Source organism: Bubalus bubalis, chromosome 2 (assembly GCF_019923935.1).
Source record: "Bubalus bubalis isolate 160015118507 breed Murrah chromosome 2, NDDB_SH_1, whole genome shotgun sequence".
Lineage (NCBI taxonomy): Eukaryota > Metazoa > Chordata > Mammalia > Artiodactyla > Bovidae > Bubalus > Bubalus bubalis.
Window position 1 is genome coordinate 179,549,812 of NC_059158.1, and position 27,792 is coordinate 179,577,603.

At 55.6% G+C, this 27,792-nt stretch overlaps 1 protein-coding gene across 2 annotated transcripts; it reads right to left on the bottom strand.

Moving 5' to 3' along the window:
- Positions 1-26,134, bottom strand: LDLRAP1 (low density lipoprotein receptor adaptor protein 1). 2 transcript variants are annotated; one of them, XM_025278712.3, is made up of 9 exons: positions 25,921-26,134; positions 15,237-15,379; positions 14,544-14,656; positions 12,478-12,592; positions 6,587-6,659; positions 6,124-6,210; positions 5,481-5,611; positions 4,015-4,046; positions 1-2,007 (listed from the first exon to the last, which is right to left on the bottom strand). In XM_025278712.3, exons 1-9 carry the CDS (start codon positions 26,009-26,011, stop codon positions 1,863-1,865), a joined length of 930 nt encoding a protein of 309 aa, XP_025134497.1. In that variant the 5' UTR covers positions 26,012-26,134; the 3' UTR covers positions 1-1,862. The 2 variants fall into 2 exon arrangements, with proteins under 2 accessions (XP_025134497.1, XP_025134496.1); XM_025278711.3 differs by having other exon boundaries at positions 4,015-4,049; positions 25,921-26,133.
- Positions 26,135-27,792: the final 1,658 nt, after the last annotated feature.

Genomic DNA, 27,792 nt, shown 5'->3' on the forward strand with positions numbered 1-27,792 from the left:
TTTGTATTTCAAAAAGAGAACATTTATTACTTTTTTTTTTCCTTTTTAGAATTCCTTTACAGCAACACCAAGTAAAGCACAAACTTATCTGCAGACACACAGGGAGCACGCTGACTGCTGTTGGCCGGGGACCAGATGAAGACCCCGCTGCGAGTCACACAAACACAGCACGGCCCTTCTCCGGGCTCCTGGACCCTCGTGCCAAGGGCGGCCTGTGTCAAGCCCAATCCCTGCTGCCTCATGACAGACACACGGGCTGACACCAAGGAGGTCTGGGCTGGGTAGTGGGGCGGGGGGGGTGCGGGAGCTGGGCCAGGGCCACATTCTGATAGACAATCCCACTCCACGTCTTACCCAGGCATTTCTGTCTGTGCTCTGACTCCAATGTTTAGATACGCAAAATCTAAAAAAATGGGGTTTCCTAGGCTGGTGTAACTTGCTCCAACTACCACCAGGGACTTCAGCTTGGTTAAAGCCAGGCCTGGGAGGCACCTGAGGATGGAGGGTGTGCTGGAGGCTTTGCCGGGAGCCCTGTGGGAGAGGGGAGGAGGGTAGACTTTGAAGACAGGCGGCTGCTGGCACCGACCTGGGGTTGGAGCGTCAGGAAGGAACTGCGTGATGCTTACGAAGTTTGGTTTTGTTTCACCCTCTGAATTAGCAGACTTCAAACACTTCCATTTTCACGGAAATCAACAGCAAGACAGTTAGCAGGGCACACAGGCTCATGCCAGTTCTGTGTGTAAAGGCACCAGATGGTTTGTTATGAAACACATTTTGGTCAGAAAATAGCTGGGGCTTTTTGGTTCCTGGGAGGACAACAAAGCTAGAGGAAAAAAAAAAAAAGGAGGTGCGAGTTGTGAGAGGTGGGGGTGAGAAGGCAGCTTTGGCACCAGATCTGGGTTCTACTCTCGACTCTTACTTCTTCCACACGTGTGGTCTCAAGTTTCCTCATCTGAAACTTGCGACCAAGGAGTCACAGAACAAATCTAGGTGTTAGGTTTCGCGTGTCATCTCAGGAAGTATGGGGAGGTGGGGCTCAGACCCAGCAGCAGCGCACGGAGGGGGAAGGGCAGGGTGGGGCGGCCACACAGACGACCCCACTGTCGCAGGCAGACTCGAGGAGCCCGTGAGCAGCCAGTTACCCTGGCTCCCAGCACTGGTGGGGACCCTCCGCGGGGACTCTAGGCCCCTTCTCTTGGAAGAAGGGCAGAAAGAAAGCTCTACACAACACGGCACCATCGAGGAGCGGGGCCCGCACCTGCGGTGACTGCTCTAAAGGGCCTGCCACGTGCTGTCTTTGGTCAGCGGTTGCCCCTGTCTCTCTGAGTGCCCCCGGGGCCAGGAGCTCAAGCCCCAGCCTGCTGGGGCCTGCTGGGAAGGCGAGTGGGACGAAGCGTCTTCTCCCGAGGCTGCGGGGCCCTCCCGTGCTCAAAGGGTGGCAGAAACGAAGGACCCAGCTCCTTTCAGTAAGGAGCAGGCGCCTTCAGGGATATCTGGGCCCTCAGAGAGAAGAAACGAGAAATGCTTTGGTCACCATCCTGACACCCACAGCGAGCAGCGCTCACACGAGAGAGGGCAGGAAGCTGGTTATCACACTGCGCTCGTGCCTGATGCCAAACCAGCTTCTGGAACCAGGAGTCACTGAATAAATATTCAAGGCATCTTTTAGTTCTTAGAGAAAGAACAGGGTAAGAAAAAAAAAAATCTCCTTCCCTCTGCTTGACTGGCTGCAGCTTTGATCTTCAGGCTGACAGCGCTGCCGACTGGAGAAGGGTGGCCGGTGGGGGGAGCGGTCCAGCAGCTGGCCCCCATCCCAAACGTGGGGAGCTTTGGTTCGTCACGTGTCCCGCCAGCCCCAGGCCTCAGAAGTTGAAGAGCTTGTCCGGCTCGGCGCCGCCGCTGTCAGGCTTGTCCCAGTCGACGGGCGAGAGGCACTGGGCGTAATGAATGTCCTGTGCCGTCAGTCCAGTGTCCAGGACCTGAGGGTTCGTCCGAGACTGGGCCAGCCTGCAAGGCAGAGCTGTGTAAGCTGGGGGCCCAGGCAAGGGACTGGTGGGGGCCCAAGGAGACAGTCCAACACCAGGGTCAGAAGCAAGAAAGCATGGGTGGGCAAATGGCAGGACTCAGGGACAAAGAAGAAAGACCCAGGACTTCCCTGGTGGTCCAGGGGTCAGAAATTCACCTGGGTACACAGGTTTGACCCCTAGTCAGGGAACTAAGATCCCACACGTGGGCAACTGAGCCCACGTGCCTCAACTACTGAGCCCTGCCCTGCAACGAAAGAAGTCACTACGGTGAGAAGCCTGCACGCCACGACTAGAGAAAGCGCTCCTGCAGCAACGAAGACCCACTGCACCAAAAATGATAAATAAAATTATTTTTTTGGAGAAAAGAAAGACCCAGATGCCAGGAGAGGTGGAACCTCTAACCAGAGAGTCTACCCTTGAGGGTCAAGTGGCTCAGGAAACTGTGGGGCAGGCAGTGGCATTCCCACCACAGAGAGGCCAGGGCACCCACGGCTCCATCAGGAAATGCCCAGGAAAGAGAAGAAAGGGCAGCTGTGCCAGGGCAGAGAGGGGCGTGCGTGGGAGGGGGCCTGTGGCAACCATGGAAGACCACTGGCTCTAACTATGTTTAACACAGCGCCGTTTACAAAGTAAATTCAAAAAGGGGCACAATTAAATGTCAAAAAAATCCAGAGAGTTAATTACAGGCCACATCCTTAAAAGAATGTGAGGCAGTCGATGAATGAGGTGTTTACAAGGAGTTTTTAATAGCCTGGAGGAATGCTCCTGATATATACCAGTGTAGAGTGAAAAATCAGGATCCCCAAATACAAATATCATGAGCTGATCAAGGCAAAAAAAAAAAAAAAAATGCATATGTATAGGATCAGCATGAGTTAAGCCCCAAAGTCTGGGCTGTGGGATTATGGGATGGTGTTATTTCCTGTTTAATGCTTTGCTGATTTTCAAAGTTGTTAATTAAGGGCATATGACACTTCAGTAATCTGGAAAAAGCAAATGAAAGATTTCCTTCAAACAGGAGGGTTGCAGTCAGCCAGGGAAGCAGGAGAGATGGCCACAAGAATAATGAAGGGGCCACACCTGCCGCTCCCCACCCCCACCAGTGCTGGGCCGAGCTTCCCACTGGCTCTGGCAGGAAGGTGATGGGGAACGGGGGACGGCTACAGGGGGCTGCTGCAGGTCCCAAGGGAGAAAGGAAGGCCTGACTTGGGACCCTGAGCTGCCCAGGCCTCTCCTCAGCCCACCTTCGTGGTGGTGTGTCCCCGAGCTGAAGGTAGCCGTGGACAGAGATGAATCCTGGTAAAAAGGGGAAATGCCACCAGCCTCCGGCTAGACCACCTATCTCCTGATGAGCTTCATTCCCACCTCAAGTCAACGCTGCTGCTGCTGCTGCTGCTAAGTCACTTCAGTCGTGTCCGACTCTGTGCGACCCCAGAGACGGCAGCCCACCAGGCTCCCCCATCCCTGGGATTCTCCAGGCAAGAACACTGGAGTGGGTTGCCATTTCCTTCTCCAATGCATCAAAGTGAAAAGTGAAAGTGAAGTCGCTCAGTTGTGTCCGACTCTTAGCGACCCCATGGTCTGCAGTGGATTTAATTTAACATTGCCTTCTCCCTGCCTGCCCCTTTCCATAGAGGCAAAACCTCGGGAGCAGAGAAAACCTGCACCAAAAGCCCATTTTTGAAGGCCACACCAGGCACAGGAAAAGCAAGCCAACGAGCTACACTGTGCTCAGTTCAGCTCAGACTGGGCTCAAGCAGCCATGAGCAAAAATAGCTTCGGATTTCACCAGCAAGGACACTTTAGCAGGCCTGGCTGAGCAGTGAGCTCCCCGCCCCTGGACGTATTCAAGTTGAGATTTTCCCTCTGGAGAAGGTCAGAATTCATGTTCTCAGACACAGCAAAGAGCCCTGGAGGCCAGCTCCCCACCCCACCCCCACAAGCACCAGGCCTCCTTCCCCAGCATCAGGAGCCCAGCTAATGTTACCTTGAAAATGCTTCATCCAGGCCGTCATCCAGCTCCTTGGGGAAAACAAAGCAGGAGATGAGAGCCCTCAGAGGGGGAGCACGTGCCCACAGCCCTGGGAGGCTACGGGGACCGAACATGCAGGAGGACGGGAGGAGTCTGGCGGGCCCCTGGGGGAACGGACACAGGAAGGCCTCCCCCTGGCTACTGCCATCAGCAGCTCCGCACAGGGACCCAAATCTGGGATGGGAGAGAGGGCCCCTGGGTGCCCAGAGGCCCGGGGGTTCAGTTCCCAGCTCTGCCACAACTCGGCGACACCTTAGTGAGGCAAGTCACCACTGCTCTTTGAGACTCAGCTTTTCCTTCTATAAAATGAGGAGATTGGACTGAATGATCTCTGCAGCTTTCCGGATCCGAGAGGGAGAGAGTGGGGGGAAGGTTTTCTTGCTTTTACCCACTTTCGAAAGCTGAGCCAGGATTCTAAGCTCATGAGGGATAGTTGGTGGCAGGAATCCCACAGCCTAGGTGGGAAAAAAAAAAAAACTGGGCAAGACTCCCTCCGCAGCCTCCTGAGGGACAGGCAGGTGGCAAGGCTGGCTCCCAGACCAGTTCATGGTGCCCGCTCGGGGGACACTGGGTGGCCCCCAACAGGCAGTGGGATTTGGCAGTTATTCAAGTCCCTCAACGGTCCACATTTTTAAAAATTAAAGGGATGTTACAAGTAAAGTAACATGTCCTTCTGCAGTGGATCCTGGACCAGAGAAAGGACACTGGAGGGACAAGTGGAGAAAAGGGAATCAAAGCTGGTAGCTTATATAACAGTGCTGTATCAATGTTAATGATTTTGATCTTTGTAATGCGGTTATGTAAGATGTTAACAACTGGGGAATCTATATGAAGGGGAACAGGAATTCTGTGTACTGTTTTTGTAATACTTCATGTCTGAAATTATCAATAAATGAATTAAAAATTTTTTAATTAAAAAAAAAATCAGGTTCCTCTGGAAAATTCTTCAGGCAGAGGTCATGATCATCACTGAGGAAGTGAAAGAGCTGAGACAGAAAAGGTCAGGGGCTTGCCCCAGGTCACAGAGCCAGTCAAGGGCCAGGCTGCCTGCCTGAGTCTCAGGCTCCTCACTCAGACAGCCGAGGGGGAGGGGGCGTCAGGAGAGGACGGCCCACAGTGAGAACAAGGGGGCCTTTGGCTGGTCCTGCAGTGGGCAGAGCTCGATGCTCGGGCCAAGAGGCCAGGCATTGTGAGGAGACAGTGCTGCTGGGAGCCAAGCCTGTTGGCAACGCAGCCCTAGGTTCAAAGGGACATTGTTCATCTCCTACCCGGTGCCTGGGTGCTGCTAGGGTCAGGACCTTCTAGAGGCCTGCAAGAAGTGGGTGCCAGGGCCTGCCCAGGAGCTGCCGTAGGCCTCATCCGGGGACAAGGCCGAAGCTCGCTGGATCCGTGGGGGATCCCCAGGCCCCATGACCACTCACCCAGACAACACTGCTGCTGTTTAAGGCTTGAGGCCGCGGTGGCTCATCCGTGTTGGTGGTGTTGGCGCTGACCGTGGACAGCGGGGCCTTGGCCATCTCTTCAAAGTCCAGCAGGTTCCCAGTGACGACCACTATGAGAGGTCAGGTGCATCAGGGGGAGGGGAGGCTCCTGTCCTCAGCCCAGCCTCTGGGCCCCACCCTGGTGTCTCCTGGGCTGGTCTGGTCCTAACTCCCTCCTTGGGCATGGCCTTTCCAGGCCCATCACCCAGACCACCGAGACCCACCCTGGAACCTCCTGAGGCAGCTGCACAGCAGCCCACGGGGTGGGAAGCTCTGTCCCACTCGTGATTCAGACTGGAACCCATATTCACAACAGGCATTGAGGTTCTGTAAAGTGTGGAGGGAGAGACGTATACCCAGATTTCTATATCTGCAGACATATCTGGATATGTCTGGACATGCACCTCAGCAAGTCATTTTTTCCCTTTACCTATATTTGCTAATTTATCTATAATTATTATTAGTTTAACAAAAAAATAAAAATTAGAACCTAGGAGTTGACCCCGGCCCAGGAGGGAGGTGGCCGGGGGCGGGGGTGGTGCTCTGGATGAAGGGCAGGCCCCTTCCCCAGTTCAAGACTCACGGCTCTTCAACGAAGGGGCGCTGTCTTGGGGGCCCCCGCCCAGGACGTCTGCTCCCTCTTGGTTGGCTTTCTCCCTCTTCTCCTTCTCTGTGGGACCAAGCACAGCGTGTTGGGAGTCCCCGAACCCGGCACTCCAGCCCTAGCCACCTCTGGGCAGGGGCAGGCTGTGGCCCATCTCAGGGGAGCCAGATGTCATGTCTCCAGAAGAGAGGAAAGAAACTCGGCATATATATCATTTACTCAAGAACCCTGGGGGAGGGAGACAGCTGTTTCCAATTCTTCAGATGGAGAAACTGAGGCTCGGAGGTGCAGGGACTTGGCCAAAGCCACAAACCACGTACGTGATGAAGATGAAGTTGACTCCAGAGCCTTTTACCATATGCCCTGCCCCTACTGCTCAGCTGGTCTTCTTCAACACCCCCACCCCCACCACCCACTTGCTACATCCACAAACAAGACTCACCTTCCTTGGATACCTGCCACAACTCAAAGGCAACTTTGAAGGCTTGGGCTACTGTGAGGGTGACAGCCTGGGCCTAAAAAACAGGAAGTGGAGTCGGGGGAGGGGTACAGTGTTAGGCAAGTAACAGCAAGTCTCCACTGGAGGCCCTGGGACTCCAGGCCAGGCCCACCCTGGCTCTGGAATGTCTGATGGGTGGAGGCAGAACCCCAGCCCCTCCCCATCACCAAAGCAGCCTGTAAGGAAAGGGGCCACACCTTCCCCAGGCAGCTGAGGCCCCATCATCACTACCTGGAGCCCAGCCAAGGTTCCCACCGGTACTTCAACCCCTCACCTTGGCAATGGCTATTCACCTCCATGTTTTTTCCTTCCCCCTTGAGTTTTCCTAAATGCAATTAATTAACCATCAGGCTTACTTACTCCAAGAAGTCCTCCCTAATGACCTGAGGACTTCACATAGTAACTTACCCCTTAGAATTACAGAACAGAAAAGCCAGAGTTGGGAAAGGGCTCCCGCCACTACCTGAATGAGCCACAGGTTAGACTCTGGTCAGGACTATGGTGGGTCAAAGGGGCTTGCAACTGAATGCCAGAAAGGCTCTTTATTTCTTGGCAGGATAGTGAAAGTGAAGTCGCTCAGTTGTGTCCAACTCTTTGCGACCCCATGGACTGTAGCCTACCACACTTCTCTGTCCATGGGATTTTCCAGGCAAGAGTACTGGAGTGGGTTGCCATTTCCTTCCCCAGAGGATCTTCCCAATCCAGGGATCGAACCTGGGTCTCCTGAACTGTAGGCAGACGCTTTACCATCTGCACCAGGGAAGTCACTTCCTGGCAGGAGCAAGATGTCAATAAGGGCCCAGGGCAGAAGACTAAAACCATCCAGTGCCATCACCTACTTATAAAGAAAGGCCACACGTTGGCCCTCAACCTCTGGAGGATTCCCATCCACCTCTTTAAGCCCAACTTAAATGTCATCACCTCTTACGTCATGCCATGCTATGCCATGCCACGTCACATGACATCACAGGCACTGGGCTCCCACAGCCTTGCCTACCTCTCTCTAGTGACATCATACGGAAGTATTAACAGTTTGCATGCCTGCCTGCCAAGTCGCTTCAGTCATGTCTGACTCTTTGTGACCCTATGGACTATAGCCTGCCAGGCTCCTCTGTCCATGGGGATTCTCCAGGGAAGAATACTGGAGTGGGTTGCCATGCCCTCCTCCAGGGGATCTTCCTGACCCAGAGACTGAACCTGTGTTTCCTGCATTGCAGGCAGATTCTTTACCGCTGAGACACCAGCAAAGCCCATGCTTGCCTGCCTATGTCACCCCAACTGGGTGCTCCCTAAAGGCAAGCATCAACTCTGAACACCCCTGATCTCCAGAGCCCTCCAGGGGTGCTTAGGATGCTGGCTGGATTGCATTTGCCTTGGGACAGGTCTCTGAGGCCTCACACTCCAGCCAGGACCGACCCTCAGCCCACTTTCATCTCAGCTCCTTCCTCTCTGATTTCAGCTCAGGGTTAACCAGCTCGACTTCTGGGAGTGAAAGTCCTAGAACTTGCAGCTGTAGCCGGAAGCAACATGCAGCTTCCTCTGGCAGGCCCGGCCTGGGGAAGAAAGTGCCAGACTCTTTCAAGTACACAACAAGTTCAGGCCTAACCAGTCTCAGCCCCACTCCCTTCCCCTCAGCCAGACAACTCAATTTAATTGAAAAATGAATCTGTGGCTACTGCCTTTAAAACTCTTCTTTAAAATTTAAAATCCCTAAACAAGCTGACTGATCCCTGCCAATTAAACTTCACGAAGTATAAAATCTCATTTGAATGTCTCCGTCATTTACATTTTTGATAGAAGTACGGGTGCTTCATGGCAAAACTTAAATATGGTAATTAAGTATGAAACTCTTCACAGCTGTTTACAATTTAAGCTGTCACGTCTGAATCAAGTTTAATAGACCCAGTTACCATTGAGAATTGCCCATGAACTAAAAATATGGGCTAATTACCAGCCAGAGTCAGATCACTATACACCCAAGCAAGGGCTGGTCACCCAGTGTGGCAGCGAGATGGGAATGCCATTATTTTTGCCTCCAGGAAATCTGGGGACACAGGCCTGATGCTGTTTTTGCATAAATCTGCCTGCTCATTTGCATCATCCCCGCCCTTTCACCCTGAAGTCCCGAGCTGCAAGTTAAACCAAATATAACTCAAGATTCAGATGCCTGCAGGTGGCTGCAAGCCCAGGCTGGACAGCGACTTGGAGGGGGGACAGGCCCATTTTCCTGGGCGACTGCAGGAATCTGGGCACCAGCATGAGATGGAAGGACTGTTCACGTCTGCCCACAGAAAAGCCTTCCCTGATTCCACATGCCAGGTGTCCGCCCCTCCTGAATGCCTCTGACTTGTGGGTCTGTCTTATTACCTGACCTAGTACTACCTTGCCCAGTTTTTCATGTCCCTGTCTTGTTCCGGATAACCAGGCGGTCAGCTTCTCACAGGGAACCGTCAGGCTTAGGGCTGCAGACCTGGGCCAGGACTGCAGAATCCAGGATCCCAGCTGGGTACTCAGACCAAATGGTGCCTGCACAGCCCTGCTGCCCAGAAGCATTAACTGCTGCACCAAAGGATTACCTGGGGGATGCCACTGTCCTGAGAGGGAGAAGAGCCCTGCCCACCTGACCCCAGTAGAATTAGGGAGTCTACCTGTACTGCAGCCCTGGGCTCCCCACTGACGCTGGCAATGGCACCTTCACGTCCAAGCCCAGAGGCTGAGGTGCTGGCTGAGGGCTCCCAGGTGGGCAGATAAAAACGTTTCTTTGTAGAGAATCTTATCCTGGCCATGAGCAAGAGGAGCCTCCGGGGAAGAGAGGCCTGGTGGTTGTGCCGCCCATGTTGAGCTGAACTGGTGGGCGACCCAGAAAGGGACCCCTTTGCCCCTCCCTGGGTGGGTCTTGGCTTCTTGCTGATTCAGGCAGCCCAGCGAGGAAGGGTGGGGATGTGGAGACTCTGGGCCACTGGCCAAAAGGACTGAGGGCTGCGTCAACATCCAAATTCAAGGTTCCCCTGAGGTGCCATCCACCCAGGCTCCAGCGACATCCGAATCCCCCACCCCCAAATATATCACTGAAGTTTGCACCTCGTGTCTCTGCACGTGCTGATTACTCCTGGGCTGGAGTGCACCCACCCTCTCATCACCCTGTCCCCTTTTTCTTGGCCTGGGAAACTCCTCCCACTTATTACTCATCCCTCAAAGCCCAATTCAAAATGTCTCCTTCTCCGAGAAGTCTTCATGACCTCCTGCATGACAGTGACCACCACCCGAGAACCAAGCTCCCTGTGTGCCAGTAACTGATTCCTGGCTCTCCTCTCTGTGGCCTCCCTCCCTGGGTCCCCAGGGCCTGGCACAGAGCTTTGCCCAGGACAGGGAGCAGCATGCGTCTGTGGAGGGACCTGCTGGCAGCAGGGATGCAGAAACCGGGGCACCCATTCACCTTCTGCCTCCTCCTCGTCAGCCACATCCTCTCTGCCCTGAGAGTCTCGGGATCTCCAAGGCGACCAGACCACGAGGCCATAACACACTGGAAGTCCGGCCTTGGCTGAGGCCTTGGGAGCCACAAGGGCACCGCCCGAGTGTCAGATGGTCTATTTACACGGCCCTGGGCTGGGCTGTCTCTCCGAAGGGCCTGCCGGAATCGGAGAGGCCAGGTGGGAAAGGCTGGAGAAGGACAAGCCGAGACCCAGCCGCTCCTGATGCAGATGAGAATGGGCCGAGAAAAGCGAAGAGCCTGGGGGCTGGGCGTCCAGCAGGAGCCGGCCCTCTGCCGCTGGCTCTGCTGTCAGCGCCGAGCAGTGGCCGGCTGTTTTCCCTGGTAAACCTGACCTCTCAGCCTAGGGCAGACTGGCTTCATTCAAGCTCGTCTAAAGTCCTCTGGCCCCAGGCCAGGCTCCCGTAGCCCCTGGGCCAGCATTCGCTCTCTTTCACCCCCGACCTCCCCACCCCAGAGGAAGTCCCTACATGCTGGGAGCCCCTGCTCTGCAGCAATGGCCGAGGGCCAGCTGCCCCTGCCCAGCGCCTGCTCTGCTCAGTGCGGAGGAAGAGACAAACAATGAGGACACAATAAGCTTGTTCTGTGGGGAACAAGGCTGTCACGGGAGAAGCCACTGCAGCTCAGGGACCCAGGGCATCACGAGGCCCAGGGGAGCGGCTGGCGACACTGAGTCTGCAGGGAAGAAACTAGGTGCACAAGGAAACTGGGACCCAAGTGAGCAATCCAGGAGGCCATGGAGGCGGCCCCCGCATCCCGCCAACGCCAACGCAGCCCAGGGAAGGGCAGGGCCTCACCCGCGGCCGCAGGGTGGGATCAGGCCCCCGGCCTGGCTTCTCCGACAGTGCTCCTTCCACAGGACCTGAGGCAGGCTGACCCGCACCCCCTCCTTCCACAAAAGGGAAAGTCGCTCAGTCGCATCCGACTCATTGCATGCCCGTGGACTACACAGTCCATGGGATCCTCCAGGCCAGAATACTGGAGTGGATAGCCGTTCCCTTCTCCAGGGGATCTTCCCAACCCAGGGGTCAAACCCAGGTCTCCCACATTGTAAGCGGATTCTTTATCAGCTGAGTCACAAGGGAAGCCCGCCTGCCCACCCCTCCCCAGCCCAGATGTCCACAATCTAATCCTAGAACCTGTGAACCTTACATGGCGAGAGGAACTTGGCAGGTGTGATTAAGTTAAAGACTCTGAGGTGGGGATTATCCTGGATTACCCAGCAGGCCCAATCACAAAAGGCCTTGAGAGCGAGGCAGGAGGGCGAGAGTCAGAACAGCAAAGTGGCTACAGGAGCAGAGAGGGAGACTGGACAGTGCACCACGGCCGGCCCTGAGGGGCGGCAGAAAGCCTGGAGGCCACTTCAATATCGGAACATCCTGGATGTGTCCCTGATGACAGGGGGAGCTGAACAGATCCTGTCTCCTTGGCTTTAAGGACCCTAGGATACAGGAACTGGGGCTCTGGGCTTCGGACACAGAGATCAACCGAGGACAATACTAAATCAATAAATGTCAGGAACCTCCTTACAGGGTGGATGCTCAGACCTCGGGGGCCTCAGAAACAAAAACTTGAATGCCAAAGGCTGACTCACTTCAGCAGCTTGCCACGAAGTTCAAGACAAAAGCCCAGAGACCACCGAGGTCCCACCTGCCCCAGCCAGATGTGATCAGGGCGGCCTGGAAATGGGTAAGGGGCTCCAGGCTCCTTAGTCACACAGGGAGGGAAGAAATGTGGGTTTAGACCCTCCCTCTGCCTGGCTGGCTATGTTACCTTGAGCAAGACAGCCAACCTCTGTGAGGCTGTTTGTTTATTAAAAATAAAAACAATGAACACAGTTACAGCACCCATCTTGCAGAGTTGTTCTGAGGAGCAAACGAGACGATACCTTAGAGATGACCATTGAAACAAGCTGAGTAGGTACCAACATAGGGCCATTTCTCTCGCTGCTCTGGCCACAGCCAGTGAGGTCCTCTGGGGGCCCTCACCTCTGCCTTTCACCCTGGGCCCCTCTGATCGCCAGTCTCCAAAGACTAATTTCTGTAAGGCCCTGCATCCCCAGACCATACCAGGGACAGACCACCTCTCCTAGACTTCAAATCCATCAAATCATATGACAGAGCAGAAGGGGCCCCAGGTACTCACTGGGACAGCTGCGGGCAGTCCACCCTGCCGGGTGACCTGCAGCCCTGCATGGGTGCCCTCAGCTCTCAGCTGAGCAACCACTTGAGGTTCCCAGGGATTTCAGACTTTTAACTGATACCCACTTTGGGTCCTACCTCCCCTGCATAAGGGCCCCCAAGCTGAGGCTCCCGCTGCCTGAGCCCAGCCTCCCCCTACTGACCATCTTCCGCTTGGTGCAGAGGAAGGCGTGGCACTCGAGGTTCTCACTGTGCTGGCTCTGCGCGATGTAGGCAAACACTTTGTCGTGCACCTTGTCTGCCGTGCAGTAGGAGATCCTGAAAGGCCAGGAGCAAGTGTCAGCAGCCTCTGGGACAGGGGCCTGACCACATCCAGGACGCCCCTTAGAGCGTATCCCCTGAGGTCCAGACAGCCTGCCGTCCCATTCCACCAGGGCAGGACTCTGGGCCTGGTGTCCTGGGCCAGATGTGGCGGGACAGGGGAGGGGAGGGAACCCAGCATCAGCAGGAAGGAGTGATGGGAAAGACTGGAGAAAGCCCACATCCCCAAACAATGGTAGCTGAACCCTTACTGCACACCAGGCAGCTTTCTAGACGGCATCTCACTGAATTCTCAGAACTGCCCTCTGAGATGGGTTCTAGTACCACCCCCACTTTTCAGGTGAGAAAACTAAGGCTAACAGACCACCAAGCTAGTGGGCCAGGGGCCATAGCCGCTGCCGTGCTGCCTCATGGAGGTCTGTGCTGACCGGCTGGAAGCGGGAGAAGGATGCCCTTCACCTGAAGGTCCCCAACTGCCCTCCCTCTGATCACAGGTCAGGAGTCCCAGGCCCATCGCTCCCAGGATGACCGAGACTGATAACTGAGCTCCTGGGGCTCGGGCCAGGGGAAAAGGAGCTGGGAGCGGGGTGGGGGCCTACGAGGCAGCTCCCCCCACTTGAAACACCCCCTCACCCCATTTGATCCCTCTGTGCGGCCTCTAGTCATCCTGGGAATCCCTGTCGGGAGAGGAGCTGTGGGCCCAGAGGTGGGACAGGAGCTCTGCAGACTCCCTGACTTATGTGGCCCCAGCTTCAATCACAGGCATCTACAAAGGGATCAATCAGGACCATTTAAAACCCCCAAGTGGGCAGAGGGAGGGGGCGCCAGGTTCCCAGCTGCCTCTTCTCCAAATCTGGAGAGCCAGTCTCCTTAATGCCCTGGATCTTTGGTATCAATGCCCTGTCCTAACTGCCCTGGGTCTTTGGGTATCAATCAACTAGATCCTGCTATTCTTCACGCCTCAGCAAGGAGAGGCTTTCCCAGGTAACCCCAGGCAGGCCTCTCCTTCTCTGGCCTCTTGGGAAACACTTCTGTCTCGTTCCCCACCTCCATCTCCTCCTCAACTAGAAGCTCCCTGAAGGCAGGCTGGGTCTTATCCCCTCACCTGGCACAGACCTCAGCAGAGCAGGTAAATGCTGGGTGAAGGAGGCAGGCAGAATTAGGAAGGGAAGAGGAAGACACAAGCTAGAAACTCTACAACGACCCCACAGCTTACATCCATCCCCCCACACACCCCAACCCCAACCCCAGGCTGGTCTGTGCTCTAGCTGGCTGAGCCACTGCTTGGAGATGAAGCAAGAGGGTGTAGCGACGCGAGGCCTGACACAACTCTGACCTCGGTGTCCTGGGCTCAACTCAGTCATGACCTCACCATGAAGGCAATTCCCTCCCTGGGCCTCAGCTACCCAGGTGGAAAATGGACCTGAGTTGTCTGTCTCTTCCAGCTCTGAAGTCCTACAACTGACCAGCTGAGAGAGAGGTGGGGATGGCCTGAGGCTCCAAGGGTCGGGCCTGTTGCCCTGTGACCAGCCCCCACCCACTACCGAAACTGTCTACGCTCTGGCCTCAGATGCGCCTGAGGCCTCCCTGGACGCCTGGCCAGATGTCCAGAGCTGAGCTGCTGTAATCCCAGCGAAAAAGGCAGTGACGGCGCTGCTGTCTGCTCCAAGCCTGACTCAGCAGCACAAGGCGGGAGGCGTGGGGTGTCCCAGGGCGGCTGCAACCAGTGACGGCAGCAGCGGCCATGCAGCCAGGCGCTCGCTGTGAGCCAGGCGCTCGGTGCTTCACAGCAGCCCCTGGGGCGGGATCTGTTTCCACCCGACAGATGCAGATGAGGAAACTGAGGCCCCAGGGTCACGCAGACAGGCAGTGGTAGAGCCGGGCTCAGACAAAGCACTCTACCCACCACCCTGAGGGGCAGAGGGAAGCCAGGCGACGCTCAGCGTACCTGTAAATGGACACGTTCTCAATGAGCTGGTTGGTGATGTTGTCCGTCAGGATGATCCCCCGGGGCGACACCTTGAGAGTCACCTTCTGCAGCTTCTTCCCGCTGGCCTTGGCCTTGGGGCAGACGTGGGTCAGAGGAGCCTTACCTGCCCGCACTTGGGACCCACCCTCGTGGGTGGCTCCCCACCGTTGTGAGCCCCTGATGTGAGGCCCACGGGTGACTGGCAGAGATGCGACGGGGAAGATAATTCGGTCAACACCCTCTTCTGATAAAAAGAGACACGGGTCGCTCACGAAGTACCTGCCGTCTGCCAAGCACGGCACCTCGAGTCATCCTCACAGGTGGCAGGGTTTCGCCTCGGGAGGAAACAGACTCAGAGAGGTTAAGGCACTGGCCCAAGGACACACAGCCAGGTGTGTCAGACTCTGAGGACTGAATGGGCTATTAGAGTCCAGCAGGGTGGGGACTCTGCACTCCACCAGCTGTACCTGCCGGGGTCTGAGCTGAGGGGGGCCTAGACCACCAGGAGAGGCAGACTCCGAGGGCACGTGCTCAGTCGAGAGCTGGGGAGGCGATCAGTCCTAGAGGGCTACCCTGTCTCTCAGGTCATAAGGCAGGCAGTGGGTGCCACCTGCCCCCGCAGGAGCTAGCCCCTCCCCTGGAGCTCCCACAACCCGCCCTGACGGGGCTCACCGTGGCTACGATCCTCCTGACGGCGGCGGCTGACAGCTCGTCACCCTTGGGCTGCTCCACCAGCGTCATGCCCAGGTACTTGAGACTGAAGAGCATACCCTCGAGCAGTGTCTCCCGGGTGTCTGTCCAGTTTTCAGGCAGCTCTGGGCAGAGGAGGACAGGCCCTCAGACCCTGATGGGTAAGGCAGCGTCTGCAGCCCCCATCTCCTAGGAAGACCCAGCAAGGGACACTGGGGTCCCCCTATCTATCATTTTTATCTTTAATGAAGGGCTAACATTTTCTAGCATATCCCAGGCACCGTGGTAGGAAGCTTTACATAAAATCTTCTCATTAGCCCTCATGAGAACCTGTGAGGCAGACACTTTTATCATACCCATTTAGAGACAAAGACATTGAGACCCAGGGAGGCGAAATCCCATGACCAAGACCACAGAGCCAGCAAGTACAACAGCCCAGAATCAAACTCTTATTTTCAAGCCCAAACTCTCGATTTCAGTGTTAATATTTTCTGAGGGCAAACCATGCCGCTTTTTATTGAATCTTCAGTGCAATCTGGTGAGATGGATATTATTCCCACTTTACAGATTAGGAAACTGAGGCTAAGAAAGATGAAGTTGGCAAAGGCCAAGGAGTAAAGGGTTGGAGTCAGAATTCAAGATTAGGTGATTCCCATGGCCCCAGCCTGGCCTGTTTTCCTCTCTCTGCATAGCCACAGACCCCCAGGAAGTAGGGAGGAGGGGAGACCAGGAAAGAGACAGCAGTCCAAGGAGAGCAGGGGTGAGGTAAGGCTTAGTGGGGAAACAGGGAGGTGACTGCTCAAAAGACATGACATGAAGGCCACCTGACTCCAGAAGACTGGGGTTCAAATCCCAGCTCTGCTTCCTCCCACCTGCATGGCCTTGGGGAAGGCCGCTCTCCTCTTTGAGACTAATAATGCCTGGGCTGCAGCAACAGCGCACAGCAGCATCCAGGGGAAGGACCCTGCCAAGCTCTGACCATGACCGAAGGAAGGAAGGCTGGAAAGAGGGGAGGAGCCTGGTTCACTGGGTAATGAAACAGACAAGGAAGGAGAGCTGGAAAGAGGCCCCTGTTTGGCCCCACCCACGTGAGAGGCCCTGAACAAGCAGAGGGACAAGAGGAGAAGCGTGGTGTTCGCTGGGGTATGGGTCATACAAGAACTCACAGGAGCTCCTAGTCCCCGCTCTGCAGAGACCCAGGTGAACAGGAATCTGGTGCATGCAAGCTGGCATGCCCGAGTGAAGGAACGACCCAGACAACCCCAAGGATGCTTTCAGGCCCGAGATGCCCCCAACGCCATCCTCAGCTCTGGACCCTGGCCCACTGCCTTTAAGCCTCTACCCTGAAAGAAGGCCAGGCCCCACTGAGAAGACTCCCAAAGGGATCCCGTCCTCTGTCCATCAACCAGGAGTCTATTTCATTTGATCCTCCAAAGAGAATCAGAAAGTCCCTGAGGTGCTCCAGTCCTGGTTTGGTGATGAGAACTCAGAAAATGGGCCTTCCCCTCAAAGAAACCAAGAACATTACCACCCCCAGGGCAAAACAGCACTCTAACACTCATGACTACCTTACAAGCTAGCATTCTCTCATTCCCATCTCACAGATGAGGAAACTGAGGCTCAAAGAACAAGGAATTGGTCCAATCAGTTGTCTAAGTCACACTTAAAGCCCAAGTTCCTAACCACTAGGTGATACTATCTTACCACGAGGCAAACTACCCTCCCTTTAGCAAAATGTCAGGGAGAAGTTCCTACAGCCAGAGGTATTTTCCCTCCACAGTTCTTAATTCCTGAGGCTTCCTCTCTGTAGGAATCTGCCCAGACCACCACTTTCAACCTGAGACCCCTCTGAGCAAGGATGGCAAACCAGGTACGGCCAGGCCTGTCGCCTGTGTCCTCGGCAGACATTGCTAATCCACTGCAGCTCTATTCCCTCGGATTTAAAGGCTTTGAACTGTTTCTCAGTACAAGGCTGCAGGCAGGTAATCCCAGTCCCTCAGGCATGGCCTTGTTCATCTCTTCATCCACCCCTGCTACTGCTAAATCACTTCAGTCGTGGCAACCCCATAGACAGCAGCCCACCAGGCTTCCCCGTCCCTGGGATTCTCCAGGCAAGAACACTGGAGTGGGGTGCCATTTCCTTCTCCAATGCGTGAAAGTGAGAAGTGAAAGTGAAGTCGCTCAGTCGTGTCCGACCCTCAGCGACCCCATGGACCGCAGCCCACCAGGCTCCTCCGTCCATGGGATTTTCCAGGCAAGAGTACTGGACTGGGTGCCATTGTCATCCACCCCTGCCCCTCGGCAAACATCCTCGCATTTTCACGTCTCCACTCTCATTTCCGCCGGCTCTGCCCTTTCCTGGCCCCTCTCCAAAGCCACTTCCGCTCCCTCCATTCCAAGGGCCAGAGCCTGCCAAGGTCACGGACAACCTCTTTGTTGTCAAGATATTCCCCAGTTCCCCCTGACCTCTGAAATGCTTGGCATTTTTCTGCAATCCTCCTACCCTGGCCTGACCCGTCCCTTCTTCTGTGGGCTCCTGGAAGAGGGCCCTGGTAGACTGGTGGCCACTCACCAAGCCTCAGAGACCCTCACCCCAACCCCCTTACTTGACAGATGACAAAACGGAGGCCCAGAGAACGACAGGACTTGTGCAAGGTCACACAGCAAGTCAGAGGGACCCCAGCTCCCAATCCACTACAGGTAACGCCCACAAGCACTGTTGGGAGTTACAGGCTGCCCAGCCTCCTCTCCATCTATACATGCGCGCGCACATACACACACACACACACACGCAGGCATGCGTACACACAAAAGAGGTTCCAATCATGCAGAGCTTCCTCCCATGATGTAACTCTTACTTTCCCACTTCTGTGTCTTTGCTCACAAGTAGCTCCCTCTACCAGAAATGCCCCTCCCTTTGCTAGACCAAGGAGCTTCCCTAGTGGCTCAGAGGGTAAAGCGTCTGCCTGCAATGAAGGTAGACCTGGGTTCAATCCCTGGGTCAGGAAGATCCTCTGGAGAAGGAAATGGCAACCCACTCCAGTACCTTTGCCTGGAAAATCCCATGGATGGAGGAGTCTGGTAGGCTACAGTCCATGGGGTCGCAAAGAGTCCGACACGACTGAGCGATTTCACTTTCCCTTTCACTTTTGATAAACCGAACCCCCTCCATCCAGTCTCCTCCAGAAAGCCTTCTTTGACAGGGTATATCCTAGTGTTAAGAGCAAGGGCCTTAATCCTAGAATCCACTGGGCTTGAGTATGTCAATTAACTTTCCCTGAGCCTCAGCTGTCTCTTCTATTAAAACAGTGGTGGTTTAGTTGCCAAGTCGTGTCCGACTCTTGCAACCTCGTGGACTATAGCCCGCCAGGCTCCTCTGCCCATGGGATTCTCCAGGCAAGAATACTGGAGTGGGTTGCCCTTCTCTTCTCCAGGGGATCTTCCTAACCCAGGAAACGAACCCGGGTCTCCTCACCGCAGGCAGATTCTTGACCAACTGAGCCACCAGGGAAGACCTCTATACAATGGGAGAAGCAAAAGTCTCCAGCTCCCAGGGCTGTTCTGACCCTTTGATGAGATAATAAAATGAGATAATGAGATAATAAAGTGTAATGTGCTTATTAGCACACGGCCCCACCCATGGTTCTGCCTCCTGGGGCCTCTTCTGTCCTGGCAGGGGGTACTCTGTTCTGGGTATGGATTTCCTCCTCTTCCTCCCGTAGCCATATCCCCACCACCGAGCAGCTGCCTGCTAGCGTGTTCTCTTCAAGGACTTGCGTGCACGTCTGCCTCCTCCACGATCTAGCGGGGAGGAGGTGCACCCCTGCTCAATGACACTGTCGGGCCTCATTCTGCTTCTCCCTGCCCGCCCCCATCACCCTGGCCTCCCAGGCCCAGGAAGGAACTTTCTTCCCCTCCAGTAAACCCTGCCTCCCCTCCTGTACTTCTGGGCATGAATCATCTCTTTGATGAGGTGTCAGCTCTCTCAGGCCCCACGCCCTCCCGGAAGAAACCAGCACCTGGGAGCACTCAGGAAAGACAGAGGTAAGGCTCGCCACCACAACTGCCCCGCTCACCACCCAGCCACCTCACGCTGGAGGCCACGGGTTCCTTTCCAGGAGGAACTCAAGGCATCAGGAAGTGCTCCCAGAGGCCCCTAGGCAAATACAGGCCTGAGTCCACAGCCCTGTTCCGGTCCTGGTTATTTTTGGCCCTGTAGTGTGTAATAACTGTGCTATTTTAACTTGTGATTTTTACAGATGACCTGCTGTCAGAATTAGCTGGGGACGGATGGACCGTATGCCCAGTCTGACTTGTAGCTGCAAACATGGTACTCTTTCCTCACTAAGGGACCCCTGCCTGGGAGTCAGGGCTGGGCAGGGTGCCCCCGTGCCCCTTCCAGCCTGGTTGATGGCTGGAACATCAGGGCTACGGCCAAATCTGTGGGCTAGGAGGGAACCTCCAACCGGGCTCCTGGCCTCCAGTCCCCTCCAGCCTGCTGGGGAGATGGCCTCAGGAGCCACAGAGCGGTATCTCAAGAAGAGGACCCAAGTTCTGCCGTGACCTGGAGTGGGGCTGCTTCTCCAGGCCACAGTCTCCTTATCTGACAAATGGGCTCAGTCCTGCAGGAGTGTCAGCAGAAAAAAGGTTCAGCGTGTGAAACGTGCTAAGCAAATTTCAGAAGTTATTAAGATTATCAAAAGACAGTAGTAATGATTTTTTTAAAAAGGTGATCGAGTGGTTAAGACTCGGTGCTTTCACTGCAGGGGCCTGGGTTCAATCCCTTGTTGGGGAACTAAGATCCTGTAAGCTGCCAACCCCCTCAAAATAAAAACAGCAGCTGTGGGGTTCATGGTCACTTTACCGCCCTGGTCCTTGGCTTCCACATTTTAAAACGGTATCAACAATAGTATCAGTCCCACGGGACTGTGTGGGTGGGAATGTGGTGAGGATGCAATCAGTACACACACGAGCTGGGCTTAGAACCTGCCTGGCAGATCACAAGTGTGAGTGCTGTGTCATTCAGTTCAGTTCAGTTCAGTCACTCAGTCGTGTCTGACTCTCTGCGACCCCATGAACCACAGCATGCCAGGCCTCCCTGTCCATCACCAACTCCCGGAGTTCACGCAAACCCATGTCCATTGAGTCGGTGATGCCACCCAGTCATCTCATCCTCTGCCGTCCCCTTCTCCTCCTGCCCTCAATCCCTCCCAGCATCAGGGTCTTTTCAAATGAATCAGCTCTTTGCATCAGGTGGCCAAAGTATTGGAGTTTCAGTTTCAGCATCAGTCCTTCCAATGAACACCCAGGACTGATCTCCTTTAGGATGGACTGGTTGGGTCACTGAAGTGAAAAAGTGAAGTGAAGTCACTCAGTCGTGTCCGACCCTTTGCAACCCCATAGACTGTAGCCTACCTGGCTCCTCCCTCCATGGGATTCTCCAGGCAAAAGTACTGGAGTGGGTTGCCATTTCCTTCTCCAGGGGATCTTCCCGACCCAGGGATCGAACCTGGGTCTCCCGCATTCCAGGGGTCAAATGCAAAGGTGTACACAGCCATGTGTGGTACTTTAGAGAAGAGTCAAGGATATATCAGGACTCCCATTTGGCAGATGAAGATGCTCAGCGGTGTCTAGCCATGACCCAGAATCCACACTGCTGAGCCTTGACTTTCACAGCTGTGCTTGTGACTCTCTCCTGCAGTCTGCCAAGTCCCTTCCCATGAGCCGGGCCAGGCTCAGGATCACCCAGGAAGAACAGGTAACCTGCCCCGCATGCCGCCTGAAAGGAACATCTGGCTCACTTTCAGTGGGCCATGGGTGACTGGACTCCATCATGCCACATACCTCTCCCTCAGCCACCAGGCCGTGAGAAGAAATCCCAGCCGCCAGTTAAATGTCCCTTGCACATGCTGTTCCCAGATTCCTCCCTCCTGGTATTCATACCTGTGTTCCGTGTCACCTTCTGAGAAGCCTTCCCTGACCCCCTGCACTGACACTCTCATTGCCCCACCTTTAGCTCCTCGTGCCATGCTAAGTCACTCAGTCATGACCTACTCATTGGGACCCTATGGACTGTAGCCCGCTGGGCTCCTCTGTCCAAAGGATTCTCCAGACAAGAATACTGGAGTGGGTTGCCCTTTCCTTCTCCAGGGGATCTTCCCAATCCAGGGGTTGAACCCTCATCTCCTACAGTGGAAGGCTGGTTTTTTACCACTAGTGCCACCTGGGAAGCCCAAGGTGGGTACCATTTCCACCCAGACCACCTGACATGCCACGCTCTCTGGCTGCTGGAGGCCTGGATGCCCACTCAGCCTGGGGCAGTAAGAGCTCCCGTCTCCAGCAGCCCTGCAGCCACCGACAGGAACTGCCCCTCAGATGAAATGTAACTGCTCTGGAGCTCCCCCTGGGGGGGGGCCTCTCAGTTGCCTACAATGAAAAGTGGCTTCATGGTGTCCAGTCTTTGGACTTTCTCTTCTCGCTTCTCCTAAGAATACTTCCTGGGATCTCTTCCCAAATAAGCAACTTGTACTCAGACCCCTGTCTCGGCATCTGCTTCTAGAAGAGCCCAAAGACACCGCCTATCATTTCCTCACCTGCTTTATCTTTCCTCTCGGAGTCACCACTACCCACAAGCACACCACTCACTGGTGCGCCAGTCACACTTCCTACCCCAGGGGGCAGAGATGAACTCACTCACCAGCCTCCCTGATACCTCTATCAGTGCCCGACACACAGTCGGTGCTCAGTATACTGTGGTTTGGGGTTTATTTCTATCTTTCAAAGTTAACATTATAAATAAGTAGGACTAGATCCTCCGTCCCACCCCCTACACTACCATGAACCAGCTTTGCTGAAACCTGCACCTCAGATTTCTTTACTTGGTCTCTCTCTCTCAGAGTTCTCTGACAACCCCTGGAGGAACCTGAGGGTCAGAGGGACTCCTTGTGGAAATAAGAGTATTGAGGGGATGGGGTGAGTCAGCCTTCCAGGCAACTGGAAGAAAGGAAAACCCCTGGCCAGGGACTGAAATAGAATATTTATGGTTCCCAAAGAGATGGCATGGGGTGGGGGGTGGGGGGGAAGCCATGTGTGGGAGAAGGAGAGAGTCCCTCTTGGAAGTCGGAAGTAACTGGGAGACAGGGGGCGGTGAGGGTCAGGACAAAGAAGCCTGTCTGTTGCTGGCTTTGCTCTGTGACCTCAGGCAAGCCCCACTCCGGGCTTCAGTTTCTATGCAGATAAAACAATGATCACACTAATCCCAGCTGAGGACCTTGAGGGGTGAGGAGCAAGTCACAGCCGGACAGCGAGTATCAGGTCTAACCTTAACTCCACTGGCTTCAGTTTGGTCCCCAAACGCAAGCATAGGGCTCAGACCTTGAGGGCTGGATCCAAGGCCTGGCTGGGACACCACCCCACGTCAGGCTGCCTCAGCACTCCTACCCGAGACACACCCCACTGCCTCCCCCTCTGCTTGTGGCCACCGCTGTCCTCAGGGGCAGCCAGCCCTGCCTCAGTCACTCCCGGGGTCAGAGTCCATGAGGCCACACTGATAAGACCCCTGGGCTAGGGATTTGGAGCCAGCTCTCGGAAGCTCCATGTTGGAGCCACTGACTCTACTTCCCCGAGCCTCAGGATCCTTTATCTGAAAAATGAATCTGATAAGAATCCCTGCTCTGACACCTTACAGGAGCAAACACGATAATGGAAGCAAAAACCCTACCTCAAAGGTAGATGACAAAAGCGTAGTCACCATTCACTGAACTCTTTCTGCCCGGCAACACATGCTTTCAGCTAACCCGCATCAAACAGCAACAAAACGGAACTGGGTGCTACTGCTATTGACAATTTACACATCAAAAAACTGACTTACGCAGGGACAGGTGGGGATTCACCCCAGCTCACTCTGGGTCCAGAAGGCTCCAGGACGGCACTCTTGGCTTACTGGGGTCTGCCTAAGAGGAACGGGGCTCTCCTCTCCTTTTCTACGCAGTTGTAGACAGGCTCTGAGCCCCTCCAAACTTGTTCCACCACATTAAGAGTCATGGTGAAGGCCCACATGACAAGTAGGGGAAAGGGGAGTTGGGGAGAAGGAAACCACCAGTTAGGTGCCAGAAGGAAGTGTTATTGTCAACAACCTTCTCAACACCTCTGCCAGAGAGACTTCCCTGGTGGTTCCGTGGTTAAGAATCTATTATACCTTGTGGACTTCCCTGGTGGTGGTGCTGCTGCTAAGTCGCTTCAGTCGTGTCCAACTCTGTGCGACCCCAGAGACGGCAGCCCACCAGGCTCCCCCGTCCCTGGGATTCTCCAGGCAAGAACACTGGAGTGGGTTGCCATTTCCTTCTCCAATGCATGAAAGTGAAAAGTGAAAGTGAAGTCGCTCAGTCGTGTCCGACTCCTAGCGACCCCATGGACTGCAGCCCACCAGGCTCCTCCAGCCACGGAATTTTCCAGGCAAGAGTACTGGAGTGGGTTGCCATTGCCCTCTCCCTGGTGGTGCAGTGGATAGGAATCCGCCTGCCAAGGCAGGAGACACAGGTTCGATCCCCGGTCTAGGGAGATTCCACATACCGCAGAGCAACTAAGCCCATGCACCACGACTGAGCCCACAAGCTCCAGAGCCCAAGAGCTGCGACTAGTGAAGGCTGGGCTCCGCAACAAGAGCAGCCACTGCAACGAGAAGCCTGGCCTCCACAAGGAAGAGTAGCCCCCACTTGCCGCAACTGAAGAAAGCCCACTCGCAGCAATGAAGACCCAGCGCAGCCAAAAACAAATACATTTTTTAAAGTAAGCTTAAAAAAAGAGCTTCCCTCGTGGCTCAGATGGTAAAGACTCCCGCATGCAGGGAGGGGAAGGGGGGGAGACTAAGTCCACGTGCCACAACTACTGAGCTGGCACACTCTGGAGCCCTCAAGCCACAACTAGAAAGAAGGCCGCTGCACTGCAAGGAAAGATGCCACAAAATAGGTCCCCTGGCAGCAGACCCAAGGCAGCCAAATAAATAAAAATAATTAAAAAATAAAAACAAACTAACAAACCACATCCCTTGCCAGGTTAGAGTTTTTATCCTGATTTTGCAGATGAGAAAACTGAGGATCAGAAAGGACAAGTGACTTGTCCAAGATCAGAGCAGGCAGGAGAAACTCTTTTCTGCCACTCAAGGTGGCTACTTCTCCCCTTTCCCCATACTGAGTCGGGGAAGAGGGAGGGGGTGTTCCTAAGTTTCCTTCCCTGTCCTCGCTCCTCCCTTATCCCTAGAGAAAACGACAGGGTTTCCCCATTGGAACCAACCATCATTCTCAGAAGTTCTGATCAAATCCCACAAATATTTAAAGGAGCTATTTTGGGAGTCCATAAATGTAGGAGATGGGTGCATCCCTGGCCTCCTCCAGTCCTAATGGCCTGACCCCAGCCCCGCCAGCAGGCACCAGCCCACGTTCCCAATGCTAGTCTTTCTTGGTTTAGGAGGCAGGCACCGCTGGAACCACAGAATGGGGCAAGAGGTGGGGCAGGGCAGACTCCCTAGGCCCAGACACGCTGGCACTCCGGGGCCTCTCCTGAGCCTAGGGAACTCGGGCTCCCCTGGTGGAGCCCTGGAAGGCCAAGACAGAGGCGGTTGGAGTGTACTGAGAGCGGGCTTCCTGGTGCGGGAGAGGCCAGGGTCCCAGCTGTGGGCAGGGGAGGCGGGAGGGTGCAGCAGTCCTGGCTTTGGCTCTGTATCTATCAGTAAGGCGCTGCGTGACCCCAGGCAAGCCACTCCTCCTGAAAAAGGAGGGACCTGGGCTGGGTTTCTCAGGCCTCGCGGGGGAAGGTGCCAGGTGACTGGTTGGTTCCCTGAGAGTAACTGGAGACTGGGAGAGGAGGGGGGAGCCCGATGAGGTTCCTCGCAGACTCCCGGACGCCCCTGGGAGAGGCGGCGGCAGAGTCTGCCTTACGCCTGGGGGCCCAGGGACTTTGGAAGCTCAAGCGGCGAGGTGCGAGAAATAAAAACAGGTTTCCAACACAGCCAGGACGCCGGCCGGGCCACCTGAACCCCGCCAGAGGAGGGGTCTAGACGGGGCGGGTGGGAGGCACCTCCTGAGACCCCAGGTTGAGCCCCGCCCCCAACTTCCAGCAGGTACCGGCGAAGCCCGGGCTCGCACCTGCGTCGGTTTCCGGGAGCCCGAGGGAGTTAAAAGATGACTTCGTGGGTTGGATCTGGGGGAAGCGGACAAGGTGGGCGCCCGCCGGCGGCTGACCGCGCGCCAGAATGCAGGGGCGCGGGGTGGGGGTGTATTCCCAAATCCCCCCCGGCCCCACGTCCCTTCCCCCCCACACCTCCCGGGTACAGACGCCGAGCTCCCGCCTCCCCTGGCTGTCCAAAAAGTGGAGGTGCCCGGGTCGCGCAAGGCGCCTCCTCCGACCTGCAGCCCGCACCTGGGGACCCCGAGCTCCCGTTTCTTCCCCCAGCTCCTGCCCCTCCTCCACAGCCGAAAAGAATAGGGGCTGGAGTGGGGACGTGACCTTCGGAGACCCTCAAACCACGCAGGGCCGGGGAAAGTCGCTCACGGGCCACAGGGCGCGGGGTCAGGCCCTGCCTCTCTCCCCACTCCGGGGCCCCTCAGGAGACAAGGTCCGTGCGCCGCGATCCCCAGCCCGGGCCCCCGGCGGACGCGCACACACTCACTCCGGTGCCGGCCGCCGCCGCACCCCCAGCTCTGCTTGGCGAGGCTGGGGCTCCGGATCAGCGCCCGCCCGGCAGACTTGAGCGCGTCCATGGCCTCTCCCGGCCGCCGCGCTGCCGCCTCCGCCGCAGCCAAAAACTCCGTCAGTGAAAACTTTCCGCCGGGGCCAGGCGGCGCGCGGACTCCGCGCTCCTCCCCTCCCCGCGCGAGCTCCGCGCCGACGTCCGACGGGGCGGGGTGAGGGCCGGCGAGGCCCCGCCCATGGGCCCGCCCCCTCCGCCCCCGCCCCCCCCGCCCCCGCTCCTCTCGCCCCGCCCCGCCTCTGTCCAGCTCCCTAAGGCTGTCTAGACAAAGGGCGCCCCCGAGGCCGCGAGCAGAGCCGTAGACACCCTGTCTCTTCCCCTCTGTCTCTCTCCCCAAGCCCCTTATTTCCCACCTGGTAGGGGGCTGAGAATCCGAGAGCCGCCGCCCCGCCTCAGGAGTCAGTCAGTCAGTCAGTTCAATCGCTCAGTGGTGTCCGACTCTTTGCGACCCCATGGACTGCGGCACACCAGGCCTCCCTGTCCATCACCAACTCCCGGAGCCTACTCAAACTCATGTCCATTGAGTCGGTGATGCCATCCAACCATCTCATCCTCTGTCGTCCGCTTCTCCCCTCGCCTTCAGTCTTTCCCAACATCAGGGTCTTTTCCCGTGAGTCAGTTCTTCGCATCAGGTGGCCAAAGTATTGGAGTTTCAGCTTCAGCATCAGTCTTTCCAATGATATTCAGGACTGATTTCCTTTAGGGTGGACTGGTTGGATCTCCTTGCAGTCCAAGGGACTCTCAAGAGTCCTCTCCAACACCATAGTTCAAAAGCATCAATTCTTTGCCGCTCAGGTTTCTTTATAGTCCAACTCTCACATCCATACATGACCACTGGAAAAACCATAGCCTTGACTAGAGGGACTTTTGTTGGCAAAGTAAGGAGGTGTGGGAGGCGAGGGCCTAGAATTTAAAGACCACTGAAAAGTACTTGGAGACCATTTTACAGATGGGGAGACTGAGGGCAGGAGACAGGAAGCTTGTCCAAGAGAAATGTGATGACCACAGCAGTGGGGAGTGGGGAGAGCGGGGAGCTTGGAAAGAGAGCTCTTGGTGGTAGAACTTTGCTGGGAACAGGGCAGGAATATAAGGTTGGCCTGAGCAAGACTCATTGGACACTTGACTCACTCAACAGACTCAGCCTGTTCCCTTACTCCACTTGGACCCTCTGGGCTGCCCCCTGCCCATCTTACTCCCCAGGTAGCCTCAGACATGGTGTGGTCTTGATGTTATGCTCTGAGGTATGGGAAAAGGAGCCTCAGCTCTAAAAATGACTTGCTGTGTGACCTCAGGCAATTCCTTCCCCTGTCTGGGTCTTAGTCTTTACTTGTGAAGTCAGATGAGATCCTGTCTAGCGACTCTTCCCATCTGTCAGACCTTGACCCAGACCCTGCCATCCTTTTGAGGAGGCAATTCCAGAGGAGTCTGGATTTTAGACTTGGGGCTTCGCTGAAGGCTCAGGCAGTAAAGAATCTGCCTGCAATGCAGGAGACCAGGGTTTGATCCCTGGGTTGGGAAGATCCTCTGGAGAAGGAAATGGCAACCCACTCCAGTACTCTTGCCTGGAGAATCCCATGGACAGAGTAGCCTGGCGGGCTACAGTCCATGGGGTCACAAAGGGTCAGACACAACTGAACAACTAACACTTTACTGGATTCTAGAATTCCTCAAGCACAGATGTTCTAAGTCTAGAATTCTCTCTAGAATCCTGTGCCTGGCTGTCAAGTTTTACCAAAGGGAGTTAGGAGGAGAACACACATATCCAGGCCACCGCCCAGTTTCTTCTAGGAG

Bases quoted from the DNA above. Each gene is read 5' to 3' on its own strand.
- LDLRAP1 (XM_025278711.3), bottom strand. From the start codon at position 26,011: ATGGACGCGCTCAAGTCTGCCGGGCGGGCGCTGATCCGGAGCCCCAGC. The intron at 6,211-6,586 runs GTGAGTCTTGTT...TTGGTCCCACAG, and splicing joins GTGGCAGGTATCCAAGGAAG to AGAAGGAGAAGAGGGAGAAA. The intron at 5,612-6,123 runs GTGAGTCTTGAA...GACCTCTCATAG, and splicing joins CGCCCCTTCGTTGAAGAGCC to TGGTCGTCACTGGGAACCTG.